The sequence below is a fragment of the Python bivittatus genome, unplaced genomic scaffold (assembly GCF_059951505.1).
Source record: "Python bivittatus isolate LINGU-HERP-01145 unplaced genomic scaffold, Pbiv_v1 ctg000080_np1212, whole genome shotgun sequence".
NCBI classification, from domain to species: Eukaryota; Metazoa; Chordata; class Lepidosauria; order Squamata; family Pythonidae; genus Python; species Python bivittatus.
In genome coordinates this window covers 3,122,011-3,149,735 of record NW_028277035.1, presented here as the reverse complement: position 1 = coordinate 3,149,735, position 27,725 = coordinate 3,122,011, and the positions used below count along the sequence as shown (strand labels likewise).

At 39.2% G+C, this 27,725-nt stretch overlaps 2 protein-coding genes across 15 annotated transcripts in view; one reads left to right on the top strand and one right to left on the bottom strand.

Moving 5' to 3' along the window:
- EXOC7 (exocyst complex component 7) overlaps nt 1–9,115 on the top strand; it is a 46,432-nt gene extending 37,317 nt beyond the window's left edge. For 13 of the 14 annotated variants that reach the window (XM_088133384.1, XM_088133387.1, XM_088133386.1 and 10 more), the window contains 4 exons: nt 1,724–1,787; nt 3,637–3,678; nt 3,791–3,924; nt 4,672–4,881. In XM_088133384.1, coding sequence (XP_087989510.1) covers nt 1,724–1,787; nt 3,637–3,678; nt 3,791–3,924; nt 4,672–4,774 — 343 coding nt within the window. In that variant the 3' untranslated portion in view covers nt 4,775–4,881. Of the gene's footprint in view, nt 1–1,723; nt 1,788–3,636; nt 3,679–3,790; nt 3,925–4,671; nt 4,882–7,513 lie in introns of those variants that run through there. The other variant, XM_088133388.1, reaches the window with a different exon arrangement.
- A 2,550-nt stretch (nt 9,116–11,665) lies between these two features.
- ZACN (zinc activated ion channel) lies at nt 11,666–26,465 on the bottom strand. The gene is made up of 9 exons (XM_025171471.1): nt 26,375–26,465; nt 23,864–24,024; nt 22,801–22,845; nt 19,235–19,341; nt 15,575–15,744; nt 13,800–13,924; nt 13,192–13,396; nt 12,642–12,833; nt 11,666–11,751 (listed from the first exon to the last, which is right to left on the bottom strand). The coding sequence occupies exons 1-9, from the start codon at nt 26,463–26,465 to the stop codon at nt 11,666–11,668; spliced, it is 1,182 nt and encodes a 393-aa protein (XP_025027239.1).
- Between the last annotated feature and the right edge of the window lie 1,260 nt (nt 26,466–27,725).

Genomic DNA, 27,725 nt, shown 5'->3' with positions numbered 1-27,725 from the left:
AGTGATGCACAATCTGGGGGTCTTCCTGGACTCACAGCTCCTATGTGATGAGCAGGTGGCAGCTGTGGTCAGGAAGCCCTTTTCACAGCTTGATCTGATGTGCCAGTTGTACCCTTTCCTAGGTCCTTCAGATAGTTATTCATGCCCTGGTCACTTCACAGCTTGACTACTATAACATGCTCTACACGGGGCTGCGCTTGAAACCTGCTTGGAAGCTTCAGCTGGTCCAGAATGCAGCTGCATGGGTAGTGATGGGCATGCTTCACCCTGCTCTGCAAGCTGCACTGGTTACCAGTTTGTTTCCAGGTGCAATTCAAGGTGCTGGCCATTATCTATAAAATCTACATGGCATATGGCCTGGCTACTTGATGGACTGCCTGTCTCTCCTTCAATCTGGCAGGGTTGGAACACTTGCAGTTCTTTCAATTAAATGGGACCCCAGAAGTGTGCCTTCTCTGTCACAGCACCTGTCCTCTGGAGTAAGGTTCCCCCCAAGATCTAGGTGCTTCTACCCTTCTGGTGTTATGTGGGGCCTCGAAGACATGGTGTTTTGGCTGGGCTTTTGCCTAGGGTGGCTGCAGCCCCTTCTGAGTTGTATGTGTATTTTTTGTTGCTCAATTTTGCCATTTTTTGCTCCTTTGTTTTTACTGTTATATGGTTTTACTGTTTTTGTGTCTGTATGTGTGTGTATGTGTTTACTTAGTGAACTGCCCAGAGTGACTGGGAGTCAGGCAGTGTACAAATTTAATAAATAAATTTATCTAGTCTTTAAAGTGTGTGTAAACCTTCTATTTAATGGACTAACAGGGAAAGGGGCTCTATTAATCTAAATGTCTGTTGAGTGGCAAATGGGATTTTTCAAGTTCTAAAACACTCTTTTACCTAAGAAAATCTACTTTACTGATAGTAAAGGGAAGCAATAAAAATTTAATTGATTTGCCAAACAATGGACTCTGTTATTGTTATTGCCTAAAGACCAGTTCCAACAGATTTTGTCCAGGTCTGCTAAATTATGAGTTTAGATTCCTGTGTGCGCGTGTGTGTGTATGGATATATAGACTGTCTCTGTGTAAATGTCTATATAGAAAGTCCTTGTTTAGCAACTCCATCATTTAGCGACTAGCTTGTTTAGTGACCATTCGCAGTTACAACGGTGATGAAAAAGTACCTTTACGACCAATCCTCACGTTTATGACCTTTGTAGGTCTGTAAAGCAAAGGACAGCAGAAGTAAAATCATAAGCACAGTCGCAGTTTCACTTAATGACCGCTTTGCGTAACGGCCCCAATTGTGGTTGCTAAATGAGGATTACCTGTATATAGATAAGCATATTCACGAACAATTACCTTCATCAGTTCATGTCTTAGTTTACTACATCCGCTTCTGAGATACAGACAGGTTAGTACACAGGATGATTTGAATCCCAAATTACTGGTAGTCTTAAGGGTTTGAAATGGCCAGAGCTAGCTTTTATCCTTTGTGTTCATGTGGACTGCCACATTGGCCATAGCTTAACAAATGACAAGGGCCATCTTAAGATGCAGATTCCATTCTCCCCTGTATACACGTGTGGAAGATTCTCTAAAAGAGAGGGAGGTCTGGATCACTTGTGTTTCCTGATCAGATAATGACACATACAACAGAGTTATTTCTCATTTGCATATTCATTTGATCTGATTGGAATCATATCCACTCTACTGAATCTTCTGCATATCTATTTCAGCTGGTTAAAAGTAACAGATTATGTCTCGGATAAAAACTTACCTGTCTTCCAACCTGGAGTCAAGGTAAGAATAGTTTAAATTAAGTTTTATGCATTGGAAAATTGGAAAGTATATATGTATCTAACCACTTAAAATGCACTTTTATTCTTCAAATATCAGTTAAAAGCACTGCTGGCATGCCGTATTTGAAAAGAGAGATTATCCTTTCTGTTTCAGAGGTAGTTCTGGCAAAAAAAAAAAAAAAAACTTCCCCATTTCCACCCTGCCGCCCACAGAAAAAACAAAGTTTATGTAAGTCCAAGTGTAAATGGGATTTTTATTGCTGGGGATAACATCATCTTTGCTGGGGATCAAATTTTAGCCTAACTTTGGGATATTAAGAATAGTTTTAAAAAATCCTCATTGTACTCACCATTCTTCCCTTATCTCTACGGTTGTATTTTATTCTGCTCTGTTTTGTGTATTTTAATGTTTTAACTGAAGGACATTATATAAATGTTTTAAATAAGAAATGTAAAGCATAAAAACACATGTATTACATGTTTATATTCATTGAAAGTTTCATGCAGTTTGGAGCTCAGATTTTTGAAAGCAGGAACTCCTTTCAACCATAATAAAAACATTATAAATTATTTATACACTTGGATGCTTCACAGATCATTTAAAAAGATACCTCCCTGAACGCTGAAGATTTCAGCCAAATAATTATGTATACTCTGTAATACTCTAAATTCAGGTGCTATAATTCTTCATGAATCTTTCACATAATTTTTGGATGGCTCTGTCAGTGCATCTGGACTTTATAGTACATAATATTACTGAAGTTCAACCTGCATAATTCCTGTTCAGAAAATTTCAGGACAATACACTAACATATATTTTCTCTACACAGATACTCCTCCCTTAAGTGTTCCTATCTTACTTTTCTCCAAGACAAAGCAGTTTATAAGAGAATAGGAAAATCAGTTCAAAACAGAGTTTAAGAGCAACTGATAATAACAATAAGGCAGCAAGGCTTGAAACATAAAGCAGTAGCAGTATCAATCTACATCAGATTACTTGAGATATGAATATACCCCATCACACATCAAGTATCAACTAGAATAAAGATGTGTTTAATAATTGCCTGAAAAGGAAACTGCAGATCCCACTAAACCACACTGTCCCAGTGTTAAGTGCCAGTGTTAAGAAATCCCTTTCTCTTTTATACCCTCCTCCATGCTCTCAGCAAGTAGATGGGACCGAAACAAGGTCTCCAATAGTAAAATCAAGACAGGATCAAAGGTAACATTGGCGCCTTAAATTGATTGGAAAAAATAAATGAGTAACAGACGGTATAAGATCAGAATTATATACTTCCATTTTTGGGGCCTCTAATTACATGCAGCAGCATCTCGCAAACGTGTGTCTCTGGATTGTTTTTTAAAGGCAAACTCACATTGCAGTAACCTAGTCAGGAGGGACAATTTGGAAATAACTTACGCCAGATCTAGGGTGGAAGTGAAATGTTACTTTTTGTGCTCAGGTATATGCACACTATAGATCTTAATCTGAAGTATGGAAGTGACCTTGCAAACATAAAGGCTGTGCACTGCTTTGGATTCAGTCTCTAAAAGGTGCTATGTTCGCACTCCTATGTGCTCCAAAGTACAGATTTGACGCATTGTACAAAGCTCTTATAGACACACTTGAAGCATACTCTATCTGCTAGTGGATTTTATTGCAAGGATATTCTCTTATGTTCCATAATTGGTGTGCGAGGGCAATGTGGCCTGAAAGTCAGGTTAAAAACCTTGTAAATAATAAGGCAAATGTACTCTGATCCCTAACTCCACATTGAGGTAAGTGCTCTGAAAGTCAAGAAGCAAATTGAACACCAACACTAACTCTCATTTTCCTTAAATGTTTGCAGCTAAAAGACAAGGAGAGGCAAGTGATCAAGGAGCGTTTCAAGGTAATACCCTGGCAGAGACTTTGCAGCTTTTTTCTCTTACCTGGATGCCATTGTTTGTTGTATGCTATTCAGTTCTAGATACATCCTTAATACAGTCTTTTCTATGAGAAAGGGTTTTAATGATGGCCTGGAAGAGCTGTGTAAAATCCAGAAGGCATGGGCCATCCCTGACATGGAACAGAGAGACAATATTCGGCAAGCCCAGAAAACCATCGTGGAAGAGACCTATGCCGCCTTCCTCAGCAGGTGACTGTTTGTCTGGCAAAGACTTTTTTCTCTGTTTGGGGAGAGTTCTGACATGCAGACAAGGCTTGGCAGGATGCTGTTCCCTGGTCCCATTTCTGAAGCCCTCCCTGAGGTCTCTTGTCCTTAAGAGCACCAGAGAACCAGAACGTTGCATATGAAGTTATAATACAGCCTTTAGCACTCCCAAAACATGGGGACTGTGTTTGTTATTGTCCATATGGTATACTAGGCTTTCTGTTGCATAGATTGTCTGGATAGAGTAGTTGACTGAACTTTACGGTATATGAAGTGCTGCTGTTTATGATTCCAGCTATTCCTTCCCCTTTTCCCATTTTATGGGTTTTGTTTTGGCCTGTTCTAAGTCAGCATTATGTGCCCATTGAGCATACTTAACCCTCACTGGAATATTTTTAGGGGATGCCCTTTTACATTTTTGTAAACAATGTCCTCTGTTTCTCCAGAAGTCTTCTGGTATCTGAGTTTGGTGTTTTTAAGTGTATGAAGTCTGACACTCAGGAATTTAGAATGCCATTATTTCAGTCAGCCTTCCCCCTTCTCCAGGCAGATGCCCTCAGAGTTCAATTCCCATAATCTCCTTTGGCTATACTAGCTGAGGACACTTCTGGGGGGAAACAGGATGAGGAAAATGGGTGATGTTCTGTTGGCTAATAAAAAAGGGAGGGGCAATTGGAGAATGAAGAATATTCTTCTTGCTTACACAATATTGTCTTTCTTTTTGCCTGACAGGTATGGTAGTGTACCCTTTACCAAGAATCCTGAAAAATACATTAAATACAGAGTTGAGCAAGTGGGTGAGATGATTGAAAAGCTCTTTGACACATCAGCCTGATCTTGTTGCCTGTATATTGGTGGTTTCCTTATCCTCTTTTCCAGTCTATTGTGAAAGCCATGGGTTAAACTTGTATTTACCAAATGTATAAAATTCTAAGAACATGATTTGTGGTTTGTCTGTCCTCTTCAGAGATTATAGGAAGAGTATGGAATTCAGGTGTCTGTATATTTCTTTTTCTTTTTTAATCTAGAGGCAGGCTCTCTTTCCTTCATTTCTGATTCAAATGAATAGTAAGTTGTTCAAGTTCAAGAGGGCAAAATCAAGAAACACTTAGTAGCAACTTCTTACATTTTGTGGCTTGTTTAGAATACACATGGAAAGAAGGGAAAGGGAGGAGCTCCATATTGGTTGCTGCTACTAAAGATGTAAATAATGGACTTTGTTGAAGGCAAATAAGAAAAAAAAGGAGGGGGGAATGGACTTCCCATCCACTTTGGGGAGTGGTTGCAAAGATCCCTCCGCACCCTTTGGCTATTGGATGGTTTTAAAAATTTAAATAAATACCTACCCCATCACTGGGGCAAGGAGTGAAAGTAGGTCAACTTAGTCTACTATGCTGCATATGTATTTTTAACTGTACGTTTATTTAAAGCAAGATTTGAAAATTTATCTGCAAACTTTCCTATGACCTTATTGGAAACTCATGACCTGACAGAAACTAATGTGATATTGGAAAGTGTGTGACTCTTACATCATTGAAATGGAACAACCCATGTTGGCCTTTCTCTGATCTGCCCTTTATTCATGTGAAGGTTTTATAAGGTCTTGACTCAGGATATATAAGTGTTCATACCACCAAATGTTCATAAAAACAGCTGAGGCTCTGAATAATGCCTGATGTAAACTGGAACCAAGAGCTCTAGATGATAATTTGTATTATTATCTATTTTAGTATCTCTGTATGGAAGCTATATGTGTTTCCACTTTGACTGAAACTCCTTGCTCCAAGGAATATTAGTGAAAGATTCAGTAATACTCTTTGAAAGTTCTCCATTCCCAGATGCCCAGAGATTCAAAAATAAATGTTATATGTTAGGTTATTTAACAGCATTCATGGAAGAGATAAAAGGTTTCCTAGACATTTCCCATGATGTTGAGCATTCTCACTGGAAATGGAAATACATCTTCAACAGGCAAGCTCATACAAGTATGGAAAACATATAGAGTCATGATGGGTTATAGCAGTCTGCTTTTAGAACAACAATCCAGACAATTGATTTCTCCAGATGGCATCAATAAATGCTACTCAGATTGAAGGGGATTTTAGCAGTAAAGTGGTCTTGTATCCTGAATTTAAGTAAGGACCATTGCACTCCTTTATTTCCTGTAGGACACTCATAAGACTGAAACAGTACAGATCCATACAAGCATTTTATCCTGCATTGGGACATTTGTCTCACTTGATGAAGCTCTCCCCAAACTGTAATTGGGCTCTTTTAGATACCCTACCTTTTCTTATACAATGTGCTTTAAAAACCTGGAATTGCTCCCAATTATCTCCACTTCTTGCAGATCTATTCTGGCATTAAAATGTTGTATGCATAGTTATGTGTATGGCCACTTCCAGAAAGGGGTGCAGATCCGTTCACAGATCAAAATCATTCAGCCACTAAGCACATGATACCATCATCTGACACTTACCATTCTGATAAATCATAAATATTCTTGGTCACAAGGTTTTTGTTTTATTTTATTTTGTTTCTTGAGAAATCCCACTTTCAAAGTAGCAAGTGCCACTGCAAAAGCATCTGTGTTGCCTGTTCTTCCAGTGTTGTACCTAGAATTGGTAAAGGGGCCAAACAGTTAACAGCATAAGGAGTTTTGTTGATCATCGTCGTAACAAGCACACATATTGCTGAAGATGCACGTGTTTACTGGTCTGCAGTCAAGCACTGCTTGGTTGAAATGTCTCTATATTCATCTCTTGCCCAGGAAGAACAAGTTCTGATTGGCTGCAGGCTCAGAAACAAGTAAGCAGTCCATTCACACCTAAGGTTCAGGGATGGTACAGATGCCCAAGCAGGAATTGCTCATGTCAATTCCAGTTGGGAAAGGATTTTATTACAAAAGATTTTGCTACAAAAACAATACTACCTAATGCTTTCTAATTTATGTTTAGTATAACTATCCTCTGTCTATCATTTGTATAGGCTATTTTAATCTTCTAAGCTCTGTTCTATTTTGTTTATTTCTAGTCTAATTTCTCTTTTATACAGTAATTCCTCCTCTGGTTTTCTATGCTCTAACACCTGACTTCCGGTTTTTATTTTATATCTGTAACTCACTAATATTGTTACTTCATTTTTACTAGCTTCAGCTCTGCCTTAACTCTGTCTATCCTGGTCCCAGTCTACCAACTCTCTCCTTATTCCTTCAGCTTTCTTGTTTCCAACTCTTCTTCTTTTCCTTCAACTTTTTCTTCTATTTTCTGAGGCTTTGAAATGCAGCCCCACTCCTTTGATATGTTCTGCATGTCTACCAACCCAACTACTTAGTCCCCTGCTGAAGGACCTACATTTCTCTTAAAGAGAACAGCTCTCTTTAAAAAGAGTCAGGGAAAGGAAAAAGGAACAGATGCTTTTGCCTCCATGGCCATCCCCTCACAATCCCCATAATATCCTAGTATCCTTACATATTGTTTTTAAAAATAGAATAGCTGATCAAGTCCTGCTTCATTTTCCACTGTGAAATCTGAAGACTTTGGTGACAGAATTGTCATCTGGTTATGTCTTGCAGGTAGACATCCTGATGTCAGGGGTCCATATGCTCGTAATAATTGCATCATCAAAACATGGTGGCAAAATAGCCAAACTTCCTCAGGATGATTCATTCCCACCCTTCCATTCCCACATGTACGTACAATTGAGAGACAGCCAATGTCCAGGCTGACTTTGGTTCATTGATAGGGGGCATTTTAAGGATGAATATGGGAGCAGGAAATGTCTGGAACTAAAAAGTGGTTTGAAGAAAGCTTATGATTCCTGAAGATGACACGCCAGTAATTTTGTATTTGGGCATTTTTCTCAATAGCTGTGCCCATTGCATCCAGTTGCTGTGCTGGGTAGACTGGGTGTGTGGCGTCAGGGAAGATAAGTTCAAATTGAACAAAAAAGGGGAGGGGGAGGCATATAAATTACATCTAAGATGGACCCCTAGGTGTCATAAGAACTGCCAATACTGTATGTTTTCCTGGTTTCTCATTCTCTCTCATACAGATGTTTTTCTCTTCCTGCTTTTGCTTGTTAGGAGTATTCAGGGCAATTAAAGCTTCCAAGCATTACTGGGTAAAATGAATTTTACAGTTGCAGAGGTGCATTTACCTGAAACAAAAGAGGTCCTGAATTTAAGTCTCTCTGTCCCAAGATGAAGAATAAAATACAAACAAAAGCAATCAGTGATAGAGCTGTGCAGCACTTTGGATTTGAAGGCAAAAACGTGTGTGCTTAGGACTGCATGGGGATACCAACAGAGCATCTGTCTGCAGTCCCATTTCATGAGCCAATGCAGCTGTTATTCTACAGTGTGATCCCAAGAAAAGACACATTTGTGTTAAGGAATTGCAGACAGAAGCTGTGTACCTGTCACTGTGTTCCCCAAAGCACCTTTTGGTTTTTTTAATCTGAAGCCATTCCCAGTCTTAAGGTTCAGCTTCTCAACTTAGTCAAAGCTCTTGACTGCAGCTAAATCCCAATAAATTCTCCATGTGACACATGTGTGTGTGTGTGTATATGGATGGATGTACTGTTTTCTTATTCTGAATCTGCAAACAGCCACAAAGACACAATGCATTTGGGATAAGAAGGGAGGAAGCAAAACTTGATGGAAATGAGATAAGAGAGAGATGTAATTAAGAAGAGAGAAGGAAGATGTTAGAAAAAGGTGCAAATTAACCAGGCAGGCAGCCCAAGAAGCAACTGAAGAACTAGACAGCACCCCTGTCTGTCTTTCTTGGCACCTCATGGTAATGCCTTGGTTTTCAAGAGCTTTTTGTATTCTCATCAACTAATGTACAGAGACTCCTGACTCAGAGGTAATTATGCAGAGGGGAACCCCGTCACTTTTTTGGATAAATAAAGTCATTTATATTAACATGGCTTACTAGAGGAATAGGTTGTTCATGTTACTAGGGCTGTGAAAGGAGCATCTCCTTTGAGTTTTTTGAAGGACCTGGTCAGCTAATGACTGAAAAGAATTTTTAAAGCTACCCAATAGTTCTGAACCAGCAAAAGGTTAGCTCTAGTGTTGTGGGTCAAGTGAAAATGGTTCTTTATAGTCAAGTGAAAATAGTTCTTTAAAAAGAAAATGGTTCTTTAAAAAAAAAAAAAAAAGAAAAGAAAATCCAAACCTGCAGGATTGCCCAAACAAGAAAGTAAAGCTCTAAGTGCACCAGTGCACAATGATTGTTTCCTTTTTAAACTTTGAAACATGCAGCTATTGGCCCTTAAAGGAAATGGCAGTGATTTCAACCCTGTAGGTGGTCAAAATATTTGATTTCAACAATTTCCTATTCCTCCTGCAGTGACGACACTTTGTAATGATGTGTGCCAGCATAGGGAAGGCTGCAGTTTACTTTTTCACAAAAACAACTTAGTATTTTGGAAAAATACTGTCAATGTCATGGCTCACACATGAAAGAGGCTCTGCTATAGATCCTGCTGAACCGTTTGCTTGATAAATCCAAGCTGATCAAGTTACAGCAGAAAAGCTGTAGCACATTTGGCCAGCCCATTGTATTTAATATTCTGTTTTTCTATCACTCCCATTGTCAGTTTCTCGAAGAACTTCATCTTTGCTTCTTAATGAAACTATCCTCTCGCTCGTATTACTTCTGTTATATGATATTCTTATTACTGTCCCATTATCTTTACTCCTATCTGTAAATGTGGTGCTGTAGGCCAGCTAATACATTTCCTACTCATCTCTGCTGTGCTCAACAAAGGATGACTCAAAGTTGAAGTAAAAATAAACTCTGTTGAAAAGAGCTTCCAAAGAGACAGTCATGTTCAGTCCTCTCTGATATGCTGAACCTGATTTATTCACATATACAATGATGCTAAAGTCAACAGTGAATGAACATCTGTAAGTCAACAAGCGAATGAATATCTCTAAGTCAACAAGTGAATGAATATACAGACTTTGCAGATAATTGAGATATGATACAGTTCTGGCTTTCCACCTGTATACAACCTCTACCTTTCCTCTACCTTTATGCTCCGCTCTGTATTTACTCCAGCCAACTCTTGAGTCATAGCCTGGAGTATTCTTTTGGACAGGTGAATAAAGATCAAATTGTATGCCCTTAATTCCTCTCATTATTCTTTCACTGAATCAATAAAAGGCATCACTGCTATTCTTTTTTATTTTTCTTCTAATATATTGGCAATGTGGTATTGACCTTTTACTTAAAAAGACAGGTGGAGAGAGGGACAGAATGGAATACATACTGTAGAAGTTAATCCAAGTATAATTTAGAAGCCAGAACTATTGAAATACATGTGTATTGTCGCTTGCCTGGTATTTTCAAATACGCTAATATAAACTGCCCAAGCAGTTTATTCTGGGTACAAAATAGTGTTTGGACTCCATAAGGAAAATGATCATGGCCTCTGTTTGGAGAGCTAGTTTTAAATTAAGTTTTTAAAACTGCATGCTTTGACATGAAAGGTTTCTCTGTGAAAAAGAAAGGATTGGGGTAGCTCATTCCTAAAGTCAGTGTTCCTCACACCAACTGTTCATGTCTTCTTTTTTTTTTTGACAATTTTTTTATAGCTTCTAACATCACCTAGAAGTTAAATAAATCTACTGGCAGAAGCCACAGAAGCACTCCCCATTAGTGTCTAATAATAAAATGATAGTGGACATTGCAATACCTGGAGACAGCAGAATAGAAGAGAAAGAACGGGAGAAAATCAGAAAATATAAAGACCTGCAAATAAAAGTAGAATGACTATGACAAAAGAAAGCAAAGTTAGTACCAATAGTAATAGGTGCCTTAGGTGCAATCTCAAAACATCTGGAGCACCACTTGAAGACCATCGGCATTGACAGAATCACCATCAGTCAATTGCAAAAGGCAGCTTTACTTGGAACACCTTATATCCTTTAACACCATCAAACAACAATATCTGCTTATCCCAGGTCCTTGGGAAGGACTTGATAGGTGGATAAAAATGCCAAATCCAGTCTAAACATCTGGCTGACTGTACAGCCAACTATCATCATCATCATAAAAATTATATGCTGCCTGACTCCCAGTGACTCTGGGCTGTTTAATAATAATAATAATTTTAAAAATGGAATAGTGGCTGGAAGCATTTATTTATGTGCAACATTTACATATGTTCCTTTAGAAAATTTCTTAGAAAATTTACACATTAAAGCTACAAATAAACATCTAATCAATACACAATGCAAAATTAATGCTATGAAATGAAAAATAATAAGAAACTACCTACTAATATCCACATAGTTTGGAACAGGGGAAAGAGAAATTAATTTAGCATATTGGCAAAATAAAAATGTAAGAAATCCTCATGAAGAAGCATTTGCTCTCTAACACCCATGACCATGATGACAGATCCACACTGGTAGAGAAGAATGGCTACATCACATCAAAATAGCAAAACATACTGTAACTAGTTCATAAAGCAATCTAACTTTAATTCTAAAAGCAGACTGAGAATGACCTGATGCAGCAAAAGTGTTTTGGGCATATGACTGGGATTGCTGGGATACCAAATGTCCATTAAATTAGTTTACATAATAAGCAGTAATTTGTAAAGTATACTGGATTTGAGCCATTGCAAAGTAAGAGCTGCTTTTATTTAAAACAAAGCAAATTATGCACATATATAATAATTCAGCTGGATATTAAGCATGGATGGCATGTTATTCTCCTTGGGTCCACTTGATTCCATCTAGATGATTTTCTCCAGGAGGTTTCTCAGGTGCACATTTCCATAGATACCAGAGCCCTACAAATAGGAAATGAAACACAATAACCAGGCCTAAAAAGATGAGGCAGAAGAGCCTGTCCAAAGTGCCAGAAATATGTTTGAATTGTGATGATTCTTCATCTGTTCCACAGTCTGTTGGCCAAAAGAGAAAAAGATACCAGGTGAATTTGCAGCTTGCCAATTCAAAACCAAAGAAGCAGAATTTGAGATCCAGCCAAAAGTTTTGTGAAGTATTGCTGAATAATCTTGAGGGAATATACAACTGCTACTTGATGAGCAGAATTAAAATACATTTCATATATATTTAATTATATGTCAATTCTAATATTTAGATCCAAAAGCTTAGACATTTGGGCCTGACTTCAGCAACAAAGATCAAAATTCAGGAAATGAGTTTCCTTTGCAAAATTCTCAGTGTAGGAGTTATCCACTTGGTGAGATGTTTTTTTCTCTGTAGTTTCATGTTAGGGGGACTCTCCTACTAATTTGAAGCTGAAGGCTTTAAAATCAGAACAAGGAGTATATTGGCTGGGTACAAGCTGCTATAGTCACCATCTCTTACTTTTACTGACACACTGCCTTGTATCTTCATAGCCAAATCTGGAGAAAAGGAATGGACCATCTAACCCTGTTGCTGCTCTGTTATTCCAGCCACAGCCTTGTGGCTTAATTTTAAAGCACAAAGCATTAAAACAACTGTTTCTTAGCTTAAATAATTAAAATAGCAGCACTACTTTCAGCATAAAAAAACTGGTAACTTTCAGGTTTTAAAAAGTCTTTAGATGGTAGACCAATTTCCTATCGGTTTTCACAACCCCCAAGATTTGTGTCATTAGACTGAAGGAAAGCTTCCTTATCACCTTATTTCTGAAATGTTAGTTTTATTTCTACATATCCTATTTACTTGCCTTTTGTCTTAGGATCCTTTGCATCTTCTGATTGATAACTTTGGTCATTTGATACTGTAGAAGTTGCCTTCTTTTTTGTTTTAAATCCATAATTCAGACCAAGGTTTGCATTATCAGTTACCAGCTTCAGCACCAAGATAGTTTCAATAGTGCTGAGGAATAGTAATATCAGAAGGCCAGTGTAGTAATAACCTAAGACGTTATTGGAAGAAGGAAGAAGTTAAATGCATTATTGATGGGACCTCTCAGTCTTTGCTTTATGTTACTGTTGGAAAACTGTGCGCTGAAATTAGGGTTAGTAGCAATATATAAATTTGGATTAGGATGAATATAGGGTTAGGGTAAGGCTTCCTTGAGATCTATACTACAGTTCAGTGTGAGAGTGAGCAGTGTGAGTTGTTATCACTAATGATAGTCTTATCTTTAGATGAATATATTCTCTGGATGTCATTTTAATCTATTAGATAAGGTGGACAAAACTCTTCATTTGACATACTGAGGTGGATGGTTTTGACTTGCAGCTTGTCATTTTTTGGCTTATACAACTTACTGAGCAGAGGATTGCAGGAAGATGATCCTGGTAGGGAATCAATGAAAGAGGAGTAGAAGACTAGATATGCCAGAAGCAAAGTGACCATGTATGACAATCTGTCTTGGAGAGGGATAAAGAAGCCACAGAGATCCGCTACCACAACTGCAATGCTTGGCACTACCAAGGAAAGGATGGCTCGTATTCCTGTGTTTTTTAGATTTATCTGAAAAAGAAGCCAGACTTCATGGTAAAAGGAAAGAATAATTCAGGCTGCGCAGGTTCCACCGAAAGTTCACTTGCTGGGCATTGATAAAGTACTGTACAGTGCTAAGGCATAATGTGGTTTGTTTGCTTTGGTTAAACACAGTGTGTGAACCCAGCCACTGTGGTTTCTCCAAATTGATTATCGTTTTGTATGAAATGAACTCACCCAACTATAGTGCTCTTGATTTTGTGGAGGGCAGAGGGAGGGAGGGAGGGATAGCCCCAAGAAATATTCCCTTTGTTAATATCCATTTCAAAGGCATAGGTTAGAGCATCATCACTCCAATCAGCTAGAAGAATAGCCCTGACTGAGGTGCCACTAAGGTACTTTTTAAAAATTATAATGCAAGTGATATTCTTACCATGACCACAAAATAAGGCTGTGGCATATTCCTTTGGCTTGTAATGTTCGCACTTGCGACGAGATATTCACGCTTTAAATTCAGAATTTCATTTCTGATTGAGACCTTGAATTCCATATCACTGACTTGAAATAAAAATTTAAAATAATACCAAAAAATCACAATCATATTCTAAGAGTTTAAAATAAAAAAATAAATTTCTGGCTACCAACAATTAAGCTAATTGCTTTCCAGTGGAAGAAACACCTGAAGCTAGGCTATTGAAGGTTAGAGACACTGAGATCTCCCATGACATAATGATCTAAATTAAAACTGAAATGGAGTTATGTGACAGTAATACTTGAGGCTAACTCCTCATATGGTACTTTTCTTTATCTTAATAATTTTGGTAATTTCACATGAGAACTCTCCAAGTAAAAATCTGGCATAGTCTCTTTGAGAGTATTAAGTCAAATTAAATGTATGGCTCAACCATATTAGAAGCCATCTGGGAAAAGAAATGCCATAGGCTGAGAAAAGGGCCAAGTAATAACAGAGGTTAGAATAAGTGTTCATCCCCCAATAGTAGCAAAGTTGCTGCTACTAGAGTACTTAGACTTGGAATTACTACAGCTTAGCAGCCAATTTCTGTAGGAACCTCTTCCCTAAAAGTCCTCTCTAATGCCTTTTTTTTTTTTTTTTGGTCTGATTTGCTGCTTTCAGATTAAGGACAAAAACATAGGTGCCCCGAGCAGGTTGCAAAGGCTATGGATAGAAAGATTCAACTCTTTCCAGATGTCTTCTTGCCTGAATATAAACATTGTGTTTAATATCCTATCAGTGGAGATTGTGTATAAACTGATAATGTGAACTGGACATTTTGTACAGCAACTCCACATAATGATATTGACAGTGTGCCTAAGTGGACAATGTCAGTTGGTTATCATACAGTGTACACTCACGTATACACTCAGCAGTATACACATTTTTGTATAAATAAATATGACTTGGGCACGATATACATTTTAATGTGGAAGCCATGCAAATTGACTGAGCAATGTTTTTATATTGAGTGGCAAATGGCAATATTAATCAGGTCATGTCATGAATAATCCTGCCAACATTATCCATTGGGGTACATTGTGCCTTCATAATCAGTCATATCACATTCACCCAAATCAACAACCATAATCCCTAAGAATTTTCATTAGAACTGTGTGCAATGGCAGCAGAAATAAAGCACACAGTCTGCAAAGCACCTTGCTAAAGTGGTACCTCGAGATACGAACTTAATGCGTTCCGTGACTCTGGGCGTATCCCGAGTTGGTTGTAACCCGATGCAAATTTCCCCATAGGGTTCAATGTAAATCCGGTTAATCTGTTCCGCCCTCCAAATTTGGTCGCACCCCGAAGCAAATTTTCCCATAAGGTTCAATGTAATTACTGTTAATCCATTCTGGCATCCGCGGAACATGCATCAGGGGCAGGAGAACGGCCCGGCGCGGCGGGAAAAAGGCCAGGCGCAGTGCGGCAGGAGAACGGCCACAGACCACGTGTCAGGGGCGGAAAAATGACCATACCCCGAGGCGGAGTTCGCACATCGAGGTAAATTTTTGCGGCCGGAGCTGGTCGTAACCCGAAAAGTTCATTAGTAGAGGTGTTCGTATCCCAAGGTATGTCCAAAATGTATTTAAGAAGGGACCATAGATGGTTCAACTTGAGGTTTGAATGGAGTTCTGTTCAGTGCACGAGGAGCAATTTCCTGGTGCTGTTCATGTGTACAGACTTTTGCCTACCTTTGTTGGCCAGTGAGAAGAAACTCAAAAAGCACTGGCTGCTATCTAGTGGATAATAGAAGAGGTCAAAGTTGCAGTTGCTGTCAATGCGAAGAGCAAGTTGAAATTCTGTTTTCCCATCACTGTGAAGTACTACATTAGGTGATTCCACCCTCCATGTTACATCAAACCTTTAATTAAAGAAAGGTGACATGAGCAAAAGGTAGGTTGTTTTTCACAATGTTGTTGTCTTCTAAAATGTTGAGACTTCATGGACGTTTCAAATGGGGAAAAAAAAGTGCACTTATTTTCTTATTAAAACTCTCAAACTTCCATTGCTTGCTGCGGGAAGGCTGGGTTGGTAGGTGATAGGACATGAAGATCATTTGCCCTTTTCATTTTGGGTAAGAAGCTCAAATTAATTGCTTGCACTTAGGTCAGGCATGTGTGCTAACCAAGTGTTGTGGGCTCCATGTGACAATTTAATGCTTCTTCAGCATTAATTTATAAGGAACCACAAGATCAATGAACAATCACTGTAGGATCCTACTGCTTCATCCTTAAATCCAAGCAGATGTTGCAAATAATGCGGGGAAAGTGAATCCTGAGCTTCATTCTTCAATATGAAGCCTTAACACTCAGTGACAATCAGTGTGGTGTAGTAGATACAGTGCTAGATTAGGCCCAGGAAGAGGCCAAGGTTTAAGTCCTCACTCAATCAAGGAAACTCATAAGGTGTCTTTAGGTTATATAAATTTCACAATCCAACCTACCTCACAGGGGAGTAGTAAGTACACCACATGGAGCTGGAGGAAAGGCAGAGTCTAATTCTAATAAATAAACAAATCCATCTCTTCACATCCATATGTGTGTGGGTGTAGGTGTGTGTGTGTGTATATATAGTCACATCCAACCATATATAAAGCAAAAGGCTAGGTGTGGTTTAAAGTACCACATTGATGCATACTTGGGGGGTTAGTCACTTATCTTTTTCACTCCAGAACATTCTCAGTGATTTTCAAGTAGGGTTCACTGAGTTATCATAGTGTAGGGAAGAAAGGACTTTAGAGTATATTTTGCAACACTAAGAGTAACCAACATGGTCATTTTTATTATACCTTATTGCAACTGAATGTTAGATTTAGTTGGGGGTCAAGCAGCCTGCACTTGTATCTGCTGCTAGTCACCATTGCATGGAACTGAAATGTAAGGCCTATACTCCATATATGGCTCATAAAGGAAAAAAGCAGCTGTAGGGGCACAACCTGGAATGTTTCTTGAATAGAAAAATGAAAGATCCATTAGGAACCAATTCAACATTCTTGCTGAAAAATTACCACTCAGCTGTCATTTGCAACAAAAGCTGGTGCTTCCTATATGTCTCTTTCAGGACTGAAAAGCATTGAGAAGATTTTGAACAGCCCAGCGCACTTCCTCTGGATCAGAAGGGCACTTTGTATCAATCCCTCCTACCACAGCTATTTCCCCCCTTTTCACAACAGACAATGCAAGACTTAAATAATTTGTAATTCTTTGTAATCATTCTCTGGCAGAGAAATATACAGCATGCACAAAGCAGGCGGTGACCAAATTAGCTTAGAGCCTATTCCAGTACAGGTACACCCTTCTTTCAGTTACCTGGGATACTTGGTGACTTCATGGACACATTCAGGTACTATAATTTTCTGGGCAGCAACACAGAAGTAGTGGTAGTCCTCAGGTTACTACCATTCATTCAGTGACCATTCAAAGTTATGATGGTACTGAACGAGAGGGACTTACGATGGGTCCTCAGAGTTCTGGCTATCACAGGGTCCTCACAGTCACATGATCGCAATTTCCGATGTTCCCTGCCAGCTTCCTGCAAGCAAAGTCAATGGGGAAGCTGGCAGGAAGTCAGAAGTTGCAATCACTTGAGGTCCTTGCTTAACGACCCATGTGGTCCTTGTTTAACAACAGCAACCAGGACTGCCAGAATTGCCATTTCTAAGCGACACAGTCATGTGATGTCGTGCTTTACAGCCGTGTTGCTTAGTGATAGAGTTCCTGGTCCCAATTGCCATCTTAACCCAAGGACTACCTGTAGGTTGCCATTGGTTCATTCCATGTTTTTTCAGCATTCCAGTTTGGCTTACACCTAGGATTTCCTGATGGTCTCCCATATTGGTACTAACCAGGTCCAGCTTAGCTTTTTGGAATCAGTCCCTAGTTCAGATGAACTTATTCTGGCTGATTCTAATACTGAGTTCCTGTTCATTAATTTATTAAGGCTTATATGCTATTCCAACTGAAAATTATTCTGAGCAGTTTCCATACCTCCTTCTAGTTATGTGATTAAGTTACAGTTAGTGTCATATTATCAAACCAAACAATAAATCATCACCTCCATATTGTTATGTCCATTCATAATCAACAATCAACTGCAGCTGTTTCCATCGACCATCACTCAATGTTCACCTATCTCCCAAAGCTCTCTGGAAAAGCTATATCTTAATTCATTTCCAGAATGTGAACAAGGATAGGGACAACCTTAGCTTTGGGGATACAGTATGGTGTTCCAGAGGAGGGGGCTCTAGAGAAAGAGCTTGTGTCTGGGGTCTGTAATGATCCTGCAGTCAGCTTTCCATACTGGGTTTCAGCAGGTGGGCAAAGTCCATTGACAGAAGGCAGTCTTGCAGATACCCATATTCTGACCCCTACAGGGCCTTAAAATGACCAGCTCCTTGAATTGCATCCAGCAGCTGCCTGGCAGCCAGTGCAGCTCCTGAAATAGTGGTGTAATATGGATGATGACCCCATCAGTCCTTGGGTTCTGGCTTCTGGACTTCCATGCAGTACATTGCAGCAGCCCAGTCCTGATATGACCAACACATGAGTAACTATTAGGAATGGTTGCAACTGGTGTGCAAGATGGAGTTGGGCAGAAGCCCTCCTGGTTACCACCTCCACGTGCTCTTTCATCTGGAGCCAAGAGGACCTCCAGAATTATTTATTTGTTTAACAAATTTGGATAGCTGCCCATCTACTGAAGGAGCTCTGGGCAGCTAACGGAAATAATACATAAGCAAACTATACAAATCCAATTCAAAAGAAACTGGGTTGAGGCCCTAAAAAAATTACATTATTAGATTGTGGACAATTAGATGTTTTTCTTAAATTATGGGAGACAAGAGTCACATTGTTTGTTATCTAGTGACTACAGGAATCAGGAGATGCAACCACTATATACCTTAGTAGCCGGGATCCACTTTCGAGTACTTGGAGCAACTCTTTATCCAGTTTTATAATATGTAGATACCCAGCATGTAAAAAGGAAAAAAAAATGCAAAAAAGGCATTTATAGTTAGGTAAACTTTTTTAGTTTCTTATTTTGTCTCTCAGTGACTCTTGCAAATAGGCATTAAAAGTTAGGAGAGAAAGAGAGGTAGTATAATATCCTATTCAAATACAAAGGTGAGATTGGTTTCTGTTTTTGGATGATGTCAACCTTGCTAAAGGATTAGGCACATGGTTCTTGTGATCAAATGCGGGGTATAGGTAACAGCTACAGTGCTACCAACTGGCTCTTTTACAGGCAGGGTGTTGAAATAGATGTGTCTCATGTCTAAATCATCCTATAGTATATTCTTCCAATATGTCTTTTTATGGACATGGGCATTTTTAGTTTTTAGTGCTACTTACGCTTCTTCAATTATATAGGATGGTGTCCAGACTGAACTCCAAGGCACAGTGATGGTGCTGAAGGGAAATTCCACCTCATCCCAGACCAGTCTTTCATTATACCATGACTGAAAAATTCATCAAGAGAAAATGTTAGTCTTCATTCTCACTTTTCCCATTCCCAACGCTGATAATGCTAAATCTAAGCTACCCTTTTCCAGCTTGGCCACCCTGCAGACTGAGGCTTTCAACTTACAGAATTCTATAAATTTCATGTTAATGGCTGAGGAACTCCCAGTTAATACCGAATGCTGGGGCAACAGGAAAGGAAGATCTTTTTATTGGCATTAGGTGAGGTTAGGATTACAGTTAGAATTTTCTTTAAAATAAGCAAAAAAAAAAAAAAGGGTAAAAATTAGAGAATTATTTTTATGGAAAGTGGTGGCTTTATGGTCTTTGATGATTAGGATTTAGCACTGGGTCAATGATTAGGTAAAATGTTGTTATGGGCATTAGGGTGAGTTTAGGATTATAGTTAGGATTTCTTTAAAATGAGGAAAAAAATTAAAGATTAGAACAGAGAATAATTTTTATGGAGCATGGTAGCCGTATCACCTTGTTACAGTTAGAATTCAGTGCTGAATCAGAGGTGGCTGAAAATATTTTTATGACCATTAGGATTAGGGTTAGGGCTAGTTTTCCCTGAGTCTGAGATAAAATTAGGGGGAGGATTAAATCGGGGGTTGACTTTTCATAGAAAGTGTTTGTATCTCATGTTTGTATTTCAGTTTGCAATGTGTGCTGGATCAACCTTCATGGAAAATCTTTTTAGGATAAAGTTAGGAATTTGGTTAGGTTTCCTTGGATTCTGTCCTAAAACCTAGGGTGAGAGTTAGAACAGGGGTAGGGTTTTCTGTTTCATTTTCTGTTTGTAATGTGTGCTGGTCAGTGGCCACAGAAAAAATTGTTTTGGATAATAGAGTGAGGTTAGGGTTAGGATTCTTCAAAGTTTGAGCTAAAAATTAGGGTGTGACCTGTTTCAGACTGAGGATGCCCATGGTGGCTTGATTTTCAAATGGTTTACTGGAGAGTAGTAAGCAGTCACACACAAAGGTAGGCAGAGATGGCATGCATAAGCCCCCCAAATACCCAGGAGCATCAGGCAGTTAGAAAGTTCAGTCCAGAGTCAAAACAGAGCACAGGTTCAGAGATGCAAACATAGTCTCACAGCTGTCCAGAAGTTCAATCACCAAAGAGGTTAGTCAGTTAACCTGCATCAAAGAGTCAAGACTTAAAAGGCAAAGCAGGAAGCAAGGATAGAGGAATGCAGATCTAAGGTTGGTATGGCTGTTCTCAACAAGAAGGCCAGCCACTGACGCCTGCTCTTAAATAGCCCAAATTCAGGTGTGACTTATTTACCAGCATTCGCACCTTTGCTTCTTGAGGAGCCAAGCAGATGCACCCCTTGGATGGCGTACTCTGCCAGGACTGGGCCTCCCATCACTTGATTCCTCCCACACCTGCTCTTGCCACAGGCACCTGAGGCCGACAACCAGCTGGATCAGGACCCTCAGCCTCTGACCCCTCCAGTTCAGAGGAGGCCATAAACCAGGTGAAAGTAAGTATGAGAATGTATATAAGGAGAGAAGAAGCCTTACATTCATGTTACAGTAAGGGCTGAGTGTTGGGGCAACACTTAGGGAAAATGTCTTTATAGGCATTATGCTGAGGTTAGGCCTATGATTAGGATTATGGTGAAGGATTAATTTGTATGGACAGTGAAATATGTTCATATTTCACTTAGCAATGCGTGCTGGTGTAATGGAATGTGAGAATGACCTTGGAAGATGGGGGGAAGAGACGCTGCCTAGGGAACTATCAGATAAAAGGGGGAGGAGCCCACATCTGAGTAACAGGCAGAGAAAGAATCTTAGAAAGGACCCACCCGAACTGATCAGGTGGCAAATAGGGATGGTGGGAGATTTGTACTTTCAGATTTGCAAGATGCTGTTAATGTAGCCTATCAATAGAGTAGAAGTAGCTTATCCGGTCATGATTCCTTTCTGATTTACCTGGGAAAGCTGACAGCTGGATAAACAGTCATGGAAAATCTTTTCATGGGTGTGAGGGTAAAGGTAGTGTTAGGAGGAGGAGGAGGAAAAGCTGGGGAGAAGTCTAAATGCATGATAGATATTCCCTAAGAATTTTAGGCAAGCTCAGTTGTTATAGCTACTTCTCACATTTCCCATGGCTAGTGATTTGTGGAACTAAGATTTTTCTGTAATGTGTTTTCTGCCCATTTTCTCTGTCCAAATTACAGCTCCCAGAATACCCCAGGGGAAAATGCTTGAGCCAGTATGTTTGCAATATACCCTGAAGGAGAAGGAAAGTCATCTGTATTTTTAATAAGCAAGCTGTTCAAGGATGAGAATTTAAGGTTGACTATGCAATGGTTGGACAGGAGGGAATTCACATAGAAATGGATGCTGGAAAAAAATGCATTAAAATTTTTTAAAAAGCATTTAATTCACACTTTCCAGGCTAATGCACAAATCAGAATGCAGTTTTTTTTCAAATTATGCATTTTTCCAAATAATGTGGTGTAATTTGGGGCTAATTTTTTAAAAAAATTATGTTTTATGTATTTATATGTATTTATGGTTTTAATGTTTTGTGTGAACTGCCCAAAGTCCCCCACTGGGGGGAGATGGGCGGGGGAGAAATTTAATAAATAAATAAATAAATAAATACTATACTGCAGGAAAATGTGCCCTAGGTACTTATTATTAGGTACAAATAAAATTTATCCCAAATGGCTTGTGCATCTTTATTTATTCTTTTATTTATATTTTACATGTATATCCCACTGAAGTTAGTGATTTGCACAAATTTACCAGGATGCAAGAAGAGAGGAGTAGGATAAGAATGTTCTTGCCTTTCGTTCAAAGTACACTTGCATAACCTTTTCAAGCTTAGGGCTGCCTGTGGGCTACGAGTGATATGTCAGGGACTGGACACAAAAAATGACTGTTGCCAGAATAAAGAAGTGCGTGGAATCAGGACAAAAATATGTCTCACTTTACAACTACTCCTTGTTTAGCAACTACCTCGGTTAGTGACCATCTGCAAATACGATGGTAATAAAAAATACATTTTGTGACCAATGCATGCACTTATGACCAAATTTGTGTGCTTGACAACAAAGCACACCGTAGTGAGAGCAACACTGATATAGCTGTACAGGAGAACTTTATCTGAATGAGACAGCAACAACCAGCAATCTTCACAGCGACTCTCTCTTCCTTTCAGTCACAGGTTCACTTAGTGACCATTTTGCTTATTGACCTGGTTGTTGGAACAAAACTTGGTCGCTAAATGAGGAGTGAGTGGAATCCTCGTTCAATGCAATGAATAGAATTTTTCATGCATGATGTAATATTCCCTTTCTGTCATATTAAACATGAACAATTTGACAGCAACATTCTGTGGGCTTCAGACAAAGCTTTGGGAACTTCACGCTGCACACTTTGCTTTAGACCTTCCTTGTCCCTCTTCCCAGTTACTTAATGGAAAAGAATAAGCATTACCTGATTCAAGACCAGAACAGATGTGATGGTGTATTTCAAGATGTCCTAGTGGAAAAATAATTCATAGTCATTTTCCTTCCAAGTGTTTATATACACACATTGCATTTTCTTTTGGAAAATCCAGAATAGAATAGAATAGAATAGAATAGAATAGAATAGAATAGAATAGAATAGAATAGAATAGAATAGAATAGAATAGAATAGAATAGAATAGAATAGAATAGAATAGAATAATTTTCAAAGACTAAGGATCCAAAAAGAAAAAAACTATTTTTTAATATTGGCCAAGGTACTGTATTGTTCAGATGTGCTTTTTATTCTACCAGCAGAATGCCCTTTTTAGTGACAGTTTTTGTGACACAGAATTCATCACCTATCTAGCTTCCTCCTTCCCTCAGCACTTGCCCTAACCAAGAAAAGCCATTTTCCTTTGAACTCTACAATGTTACTGGCATTATTAGACTATCAGGAACCTTGGCTGCACTTCTGCAGCTCAGCTGTGCCCAAGATATTCATTTACACTTTTTCCAAACCTATTCCTCACCACCAATTCTCACAGGTCACCTCTCACTATGAAATAAATGCTGGGGAGGGAAATGCTGTCAACTTCTTTTTATAGAGTGGGATGAAGGGTTTGCTATGACTTCACAACTGAGGAAGCAGAGAAACAGCAGGGAACTGGGTACAAAGCCCAAACTATATACCTACCGGCCAGCTTGAAGGCAGCAAAGCCCACCATCAGTGAGTTATTTATGTTCTTTGCAAACTATAATATCGACATCACCAAATTGATTGTGCTATGATTCTCAGCACAGATCAATAAAAGCTTACATGGATGAGGCTTAGGAAGTCCATGAGCTGATGGTCTCTCACCACGTTTTAGCTGTTATGGCTCCTCCCCCTGCCACACACACAAACACGCACACATACACACAAACACTCTTTGATTCCCCATAGGAACTAGAAACAATTTAAACTCAGAGTCATCCTGACCCTGTTTTATTTTGGAGCAGAATGCTTTGTTAATGACAATCCACAAGCATTTAAATATTATCATACATACCACATTTAGCACATTGGACATCCTCACATTGATATTCACTAGAAGGGGGCCGTTTCCATTTCTGTAAGTCGGGCACAGGGCATTTGCATCTAGCAGTGATTCAAATAGTTTTTCTTCCAAAGAGGCGGAGGAATTTTGCCAAGTTATCCGAAGCGAGGCTGCTAGAAGCAAAACACAAAGTGCCCATTTCAGACCAAAGTTTTCTCACGATCTGCTGTAGCTCAGACAAACACCAACATGTTCGCAGTTTAGTCCTCATTCAACTCCCAGCTCTAAACCAGCAAAACTGTTTTCTTGTGCTAGAGGTGGGAGGCAGGGGGTACCCATATTGCCATCCCTTGCTTAAATACCAGCTGCAAGTCAGATTAATGTGGATATACCATTCAGGGATCTTGGTGGCCATCAAGAGAGCTGGCCTAGCAGTCAGTCCTTTGGGCCATCCCCAGAGGGCCTATAAGTCCCGAGAGGCCACTCCTGAGTCCTGCCGCCCCATCTCATCAAATGTTCCTGCATGTTCAGCGGTTGTAGCTATTGACCTGCCTCCTTAGGTAAAACGAGGCGGACGCCTCAGGCAGCAGCAGCTGGGAGACAAACAGCAGAAAGGAGGGGCTGGAAGATACGGCTTCTTCATCCCAAACAGCTGGCTCTGTATCCTTTCGCTGCACCAGCTGTCCCTCAGGTACACACAAGGGGATGCTAATCTTTGAAACAAAACACAACACCCACTGCTCAGCTGCCGTATTGCAAATGGACCGGGGAAGAAGGCTCCAGATGAGCTGGCCCTTCATTCCTCCCGTAGTAAATGAGGCAATCACTTCAACTGGCATGGTGAAACAGCAGCAGAAGAGTTCTTCCTCCTGAGCTCTTTTGCGGGGCCTTGGCTTAAAAGCCCAAATGTGTGCATGTCTCTCTCTCTCTCTTTCTCTCTCTCTCTCTCTCTCACACACATACACTCATGTGCTTTAGAAACTGGCCTGCTGTCCCCAGGCATGGTGGAGGATGCTGGTCACCCCAGGACCTAAGTAAAATTCAGTGAGCAGCTGGGTCGGCTGCTGGAGAGGAGCGGAAGGCACGTGAGTTCTTCCTGTCCAATTTGATTATCAGAACCATCCCTGACATCAGATGCGTTGTGTTTATGATCCAGAGGGGGTTTTCTTCTCGTCAGAAATGTTCTTTTCCCCCCTTGATTTCATTCATTCTTCACGAAGAACGAATAAATGCCGATTCCAATTCTTCAAACCATAAGTAATTTATGTACAACTTTGGGTTTTCTGCAGCATCTCTTCCACATTTCCTTTTACTTGCATGTAAGAAAAGCAGTTCTCTAGCCCCAGACGACAGACAGTTTTTATTGTCTGTTCCCAAAGCTAAACTTTACACATATATAAAATTATATCAGCAGAAAAGAAATCAGATACCTATTATTAGGCCAAACATATTTTCAAAATAAGGAAAATGTACCCTACCTAGCAACAGGAAAAGGTAGGTCAGGTTGATCCTTGCTCCCTTCATTTCTTCTTAACAAGAGAACAGGCTTTAATGTAATTCCAGATCTTGATGTAAAGTCGTTATGCTTTCATTGTGGATTATGAGAGTTCTAGTCCAGTACACCCTGAAAGCACCAGGTTGGGAATGGATGTTGTAAAATTTAGTATGAATTCACAAATATTTTCAGGAAAATAGGGTTATCCTTCTCTGTGGCACTCCTAGCATGTAAAGGGATGTTATACATGATGTACATTATAATAATATGATTATAATACCCATATATACAAACTGGCCTGAGGTAGTCTTGCGAATTGATTTTTACTGATGGTAGATAAATAAGTGTACTGCCAAATGTCACACAGTTCTAGAAACATGGAGATTCACAGATTAGCATTACAATTTATTCCTTTCTTTTGGGTAAGGCAATATTAATCTAATAATTGCCTTTCAACTGGAAAAGTATATTCAAAATAACTTATTCCATACTACTTGACCAGTTATAAATCTTAAAGTATTAAAACAAAATAGTATCTGAAGAAGGATGAAATACTTAAAAAGTATTCAGTGAATCATCAGGAATGCTTATAAGAAAAAATAGTTTAGTAGCCAATTAGATCATCTAGTAACCTGCTATGCTATAAAAGTCTATGAAAGAGGCTAAAAAAAGGAAAAAGGAAAAAGGAAAGAAAACATGAATAAAACATAGAAGCTATATCAATACTGTACATTGGAAAACACTGAGAATTTTCCCTCCTACTTTCTCTGTAAAATGAAACATGAGATACAAACAATACCATAAGAATACAGTGTAATTAACTGCTCAGTCTGTTCCAAGCCTGTCTACACATAGCAAAGGATACTTCCTAAGTGTGTGTAAAACATTTCAAATTTGAACCACTTTAAATAAAAATACACAGGTATCTTTATGTATTTTCACATTGCAAAGTACATTCCGCATCCCACCCCACCCCCTGGATGCAGGTCTATATCTGTTTTTTAGTTACTAACTTTTCTTGGACCAACCTTGAGCTGCCAGAAGCCATGGCCTGGTACAACTTTCTGTCGTCTGGACAGGCTGGTGGCCACTGCACAGCCTTTTTACAACCATAGGCATATCGTCTAACACAAGCTGCTGCATTCTGTAAATGTGGAATTTCATAGCTGGGGAGCCACCAAGGAGAACCTGGAATCAATACTGACTGATCAACCATACCTGGAAAAGATGCCACTATTCAGTGTGGACAGATGGGCAGTCATCAGCTGAATGAAGAGACATGGAGAAAAATATCTGTATAGCCTGGGCAGGAGTGCCCTTTCAGAGGTGGATTACAAATCAGTTCAATATCCTGGTTTCCTTTATGCCATCAGCTGCCACATCAGTTATTTGTTATGAAATAGACAATGGATGAGTCCATATGTTTGTTTATTGCAAAAAGAACCATGGTTTGAATCCTCAGCAACATTAATCAAATAAGCCTTATGTTATTGTTCCTTAAATGATGTATTTCATTCTCTACCATTTCTCTTTCTTTATATATTCGCTACATAAGGGGTAGCCTTTAATTTAAAACAGCTTGTTTAGTCAAGCAGAAGGATTCTAGTGAGAAGCAACGGAACCATTAAAGTACTCAATCTGTTGATTTCTTTTTTACATATTTGTAACCATTTTTCAGAAAGTCAGCGTGGTCAAAGAAATCATACAAATCTAACACTCCTAAATAATAATAATGATAGGAACAAAAACAACAGCAACATCACAACACAAGATGAAGACCCCAAACTAGCAAATGCTTGCTAAGAAAATAATTTGCATTTAGGAAGGCTGTTAACATCAGTTATTCTGAGTAAATGTTCACACGATTGTTGTTTTAAATAGGATACTACGTTGTTTACATTTACTGTACTGAATTACATTTCTATCCCCAGGTTTTCTTCCAGAAAGTTCAAGGCAGTAAACATACTTCTCACCCACCCATTCTCACAACAATCCTTCAATGCTGCATAATCTGAGATTAATGGTCCTAAAATCTCCAAATGAGTCATGTGAATGAATGCAGAATTGAACTGGAGTCTTTCCTGTTCTAGACTGATATTCAAAACACGATCATACACTGGCTTTGTACACAGCCCAGATCTCTCAGCCTTGGCTGGTGATGTCCAAACTCAAGCACCGGGAATGTGTGTTGCAAAGAGCTAAATTCAAGCCAGGCACTAACAAGTGAGTAATGCTCATGATACTGAATAGAAGTCAGAGATGTGGTACCGTGTTCCAAGTCACTGGGAAATCATTGGCAGGTAAATTCTGCTGTTTCCTTTGCCGCACAAGGCCGACGATACTATGCAGTCTAAATGGAACAGATTTCAATACAAGCTG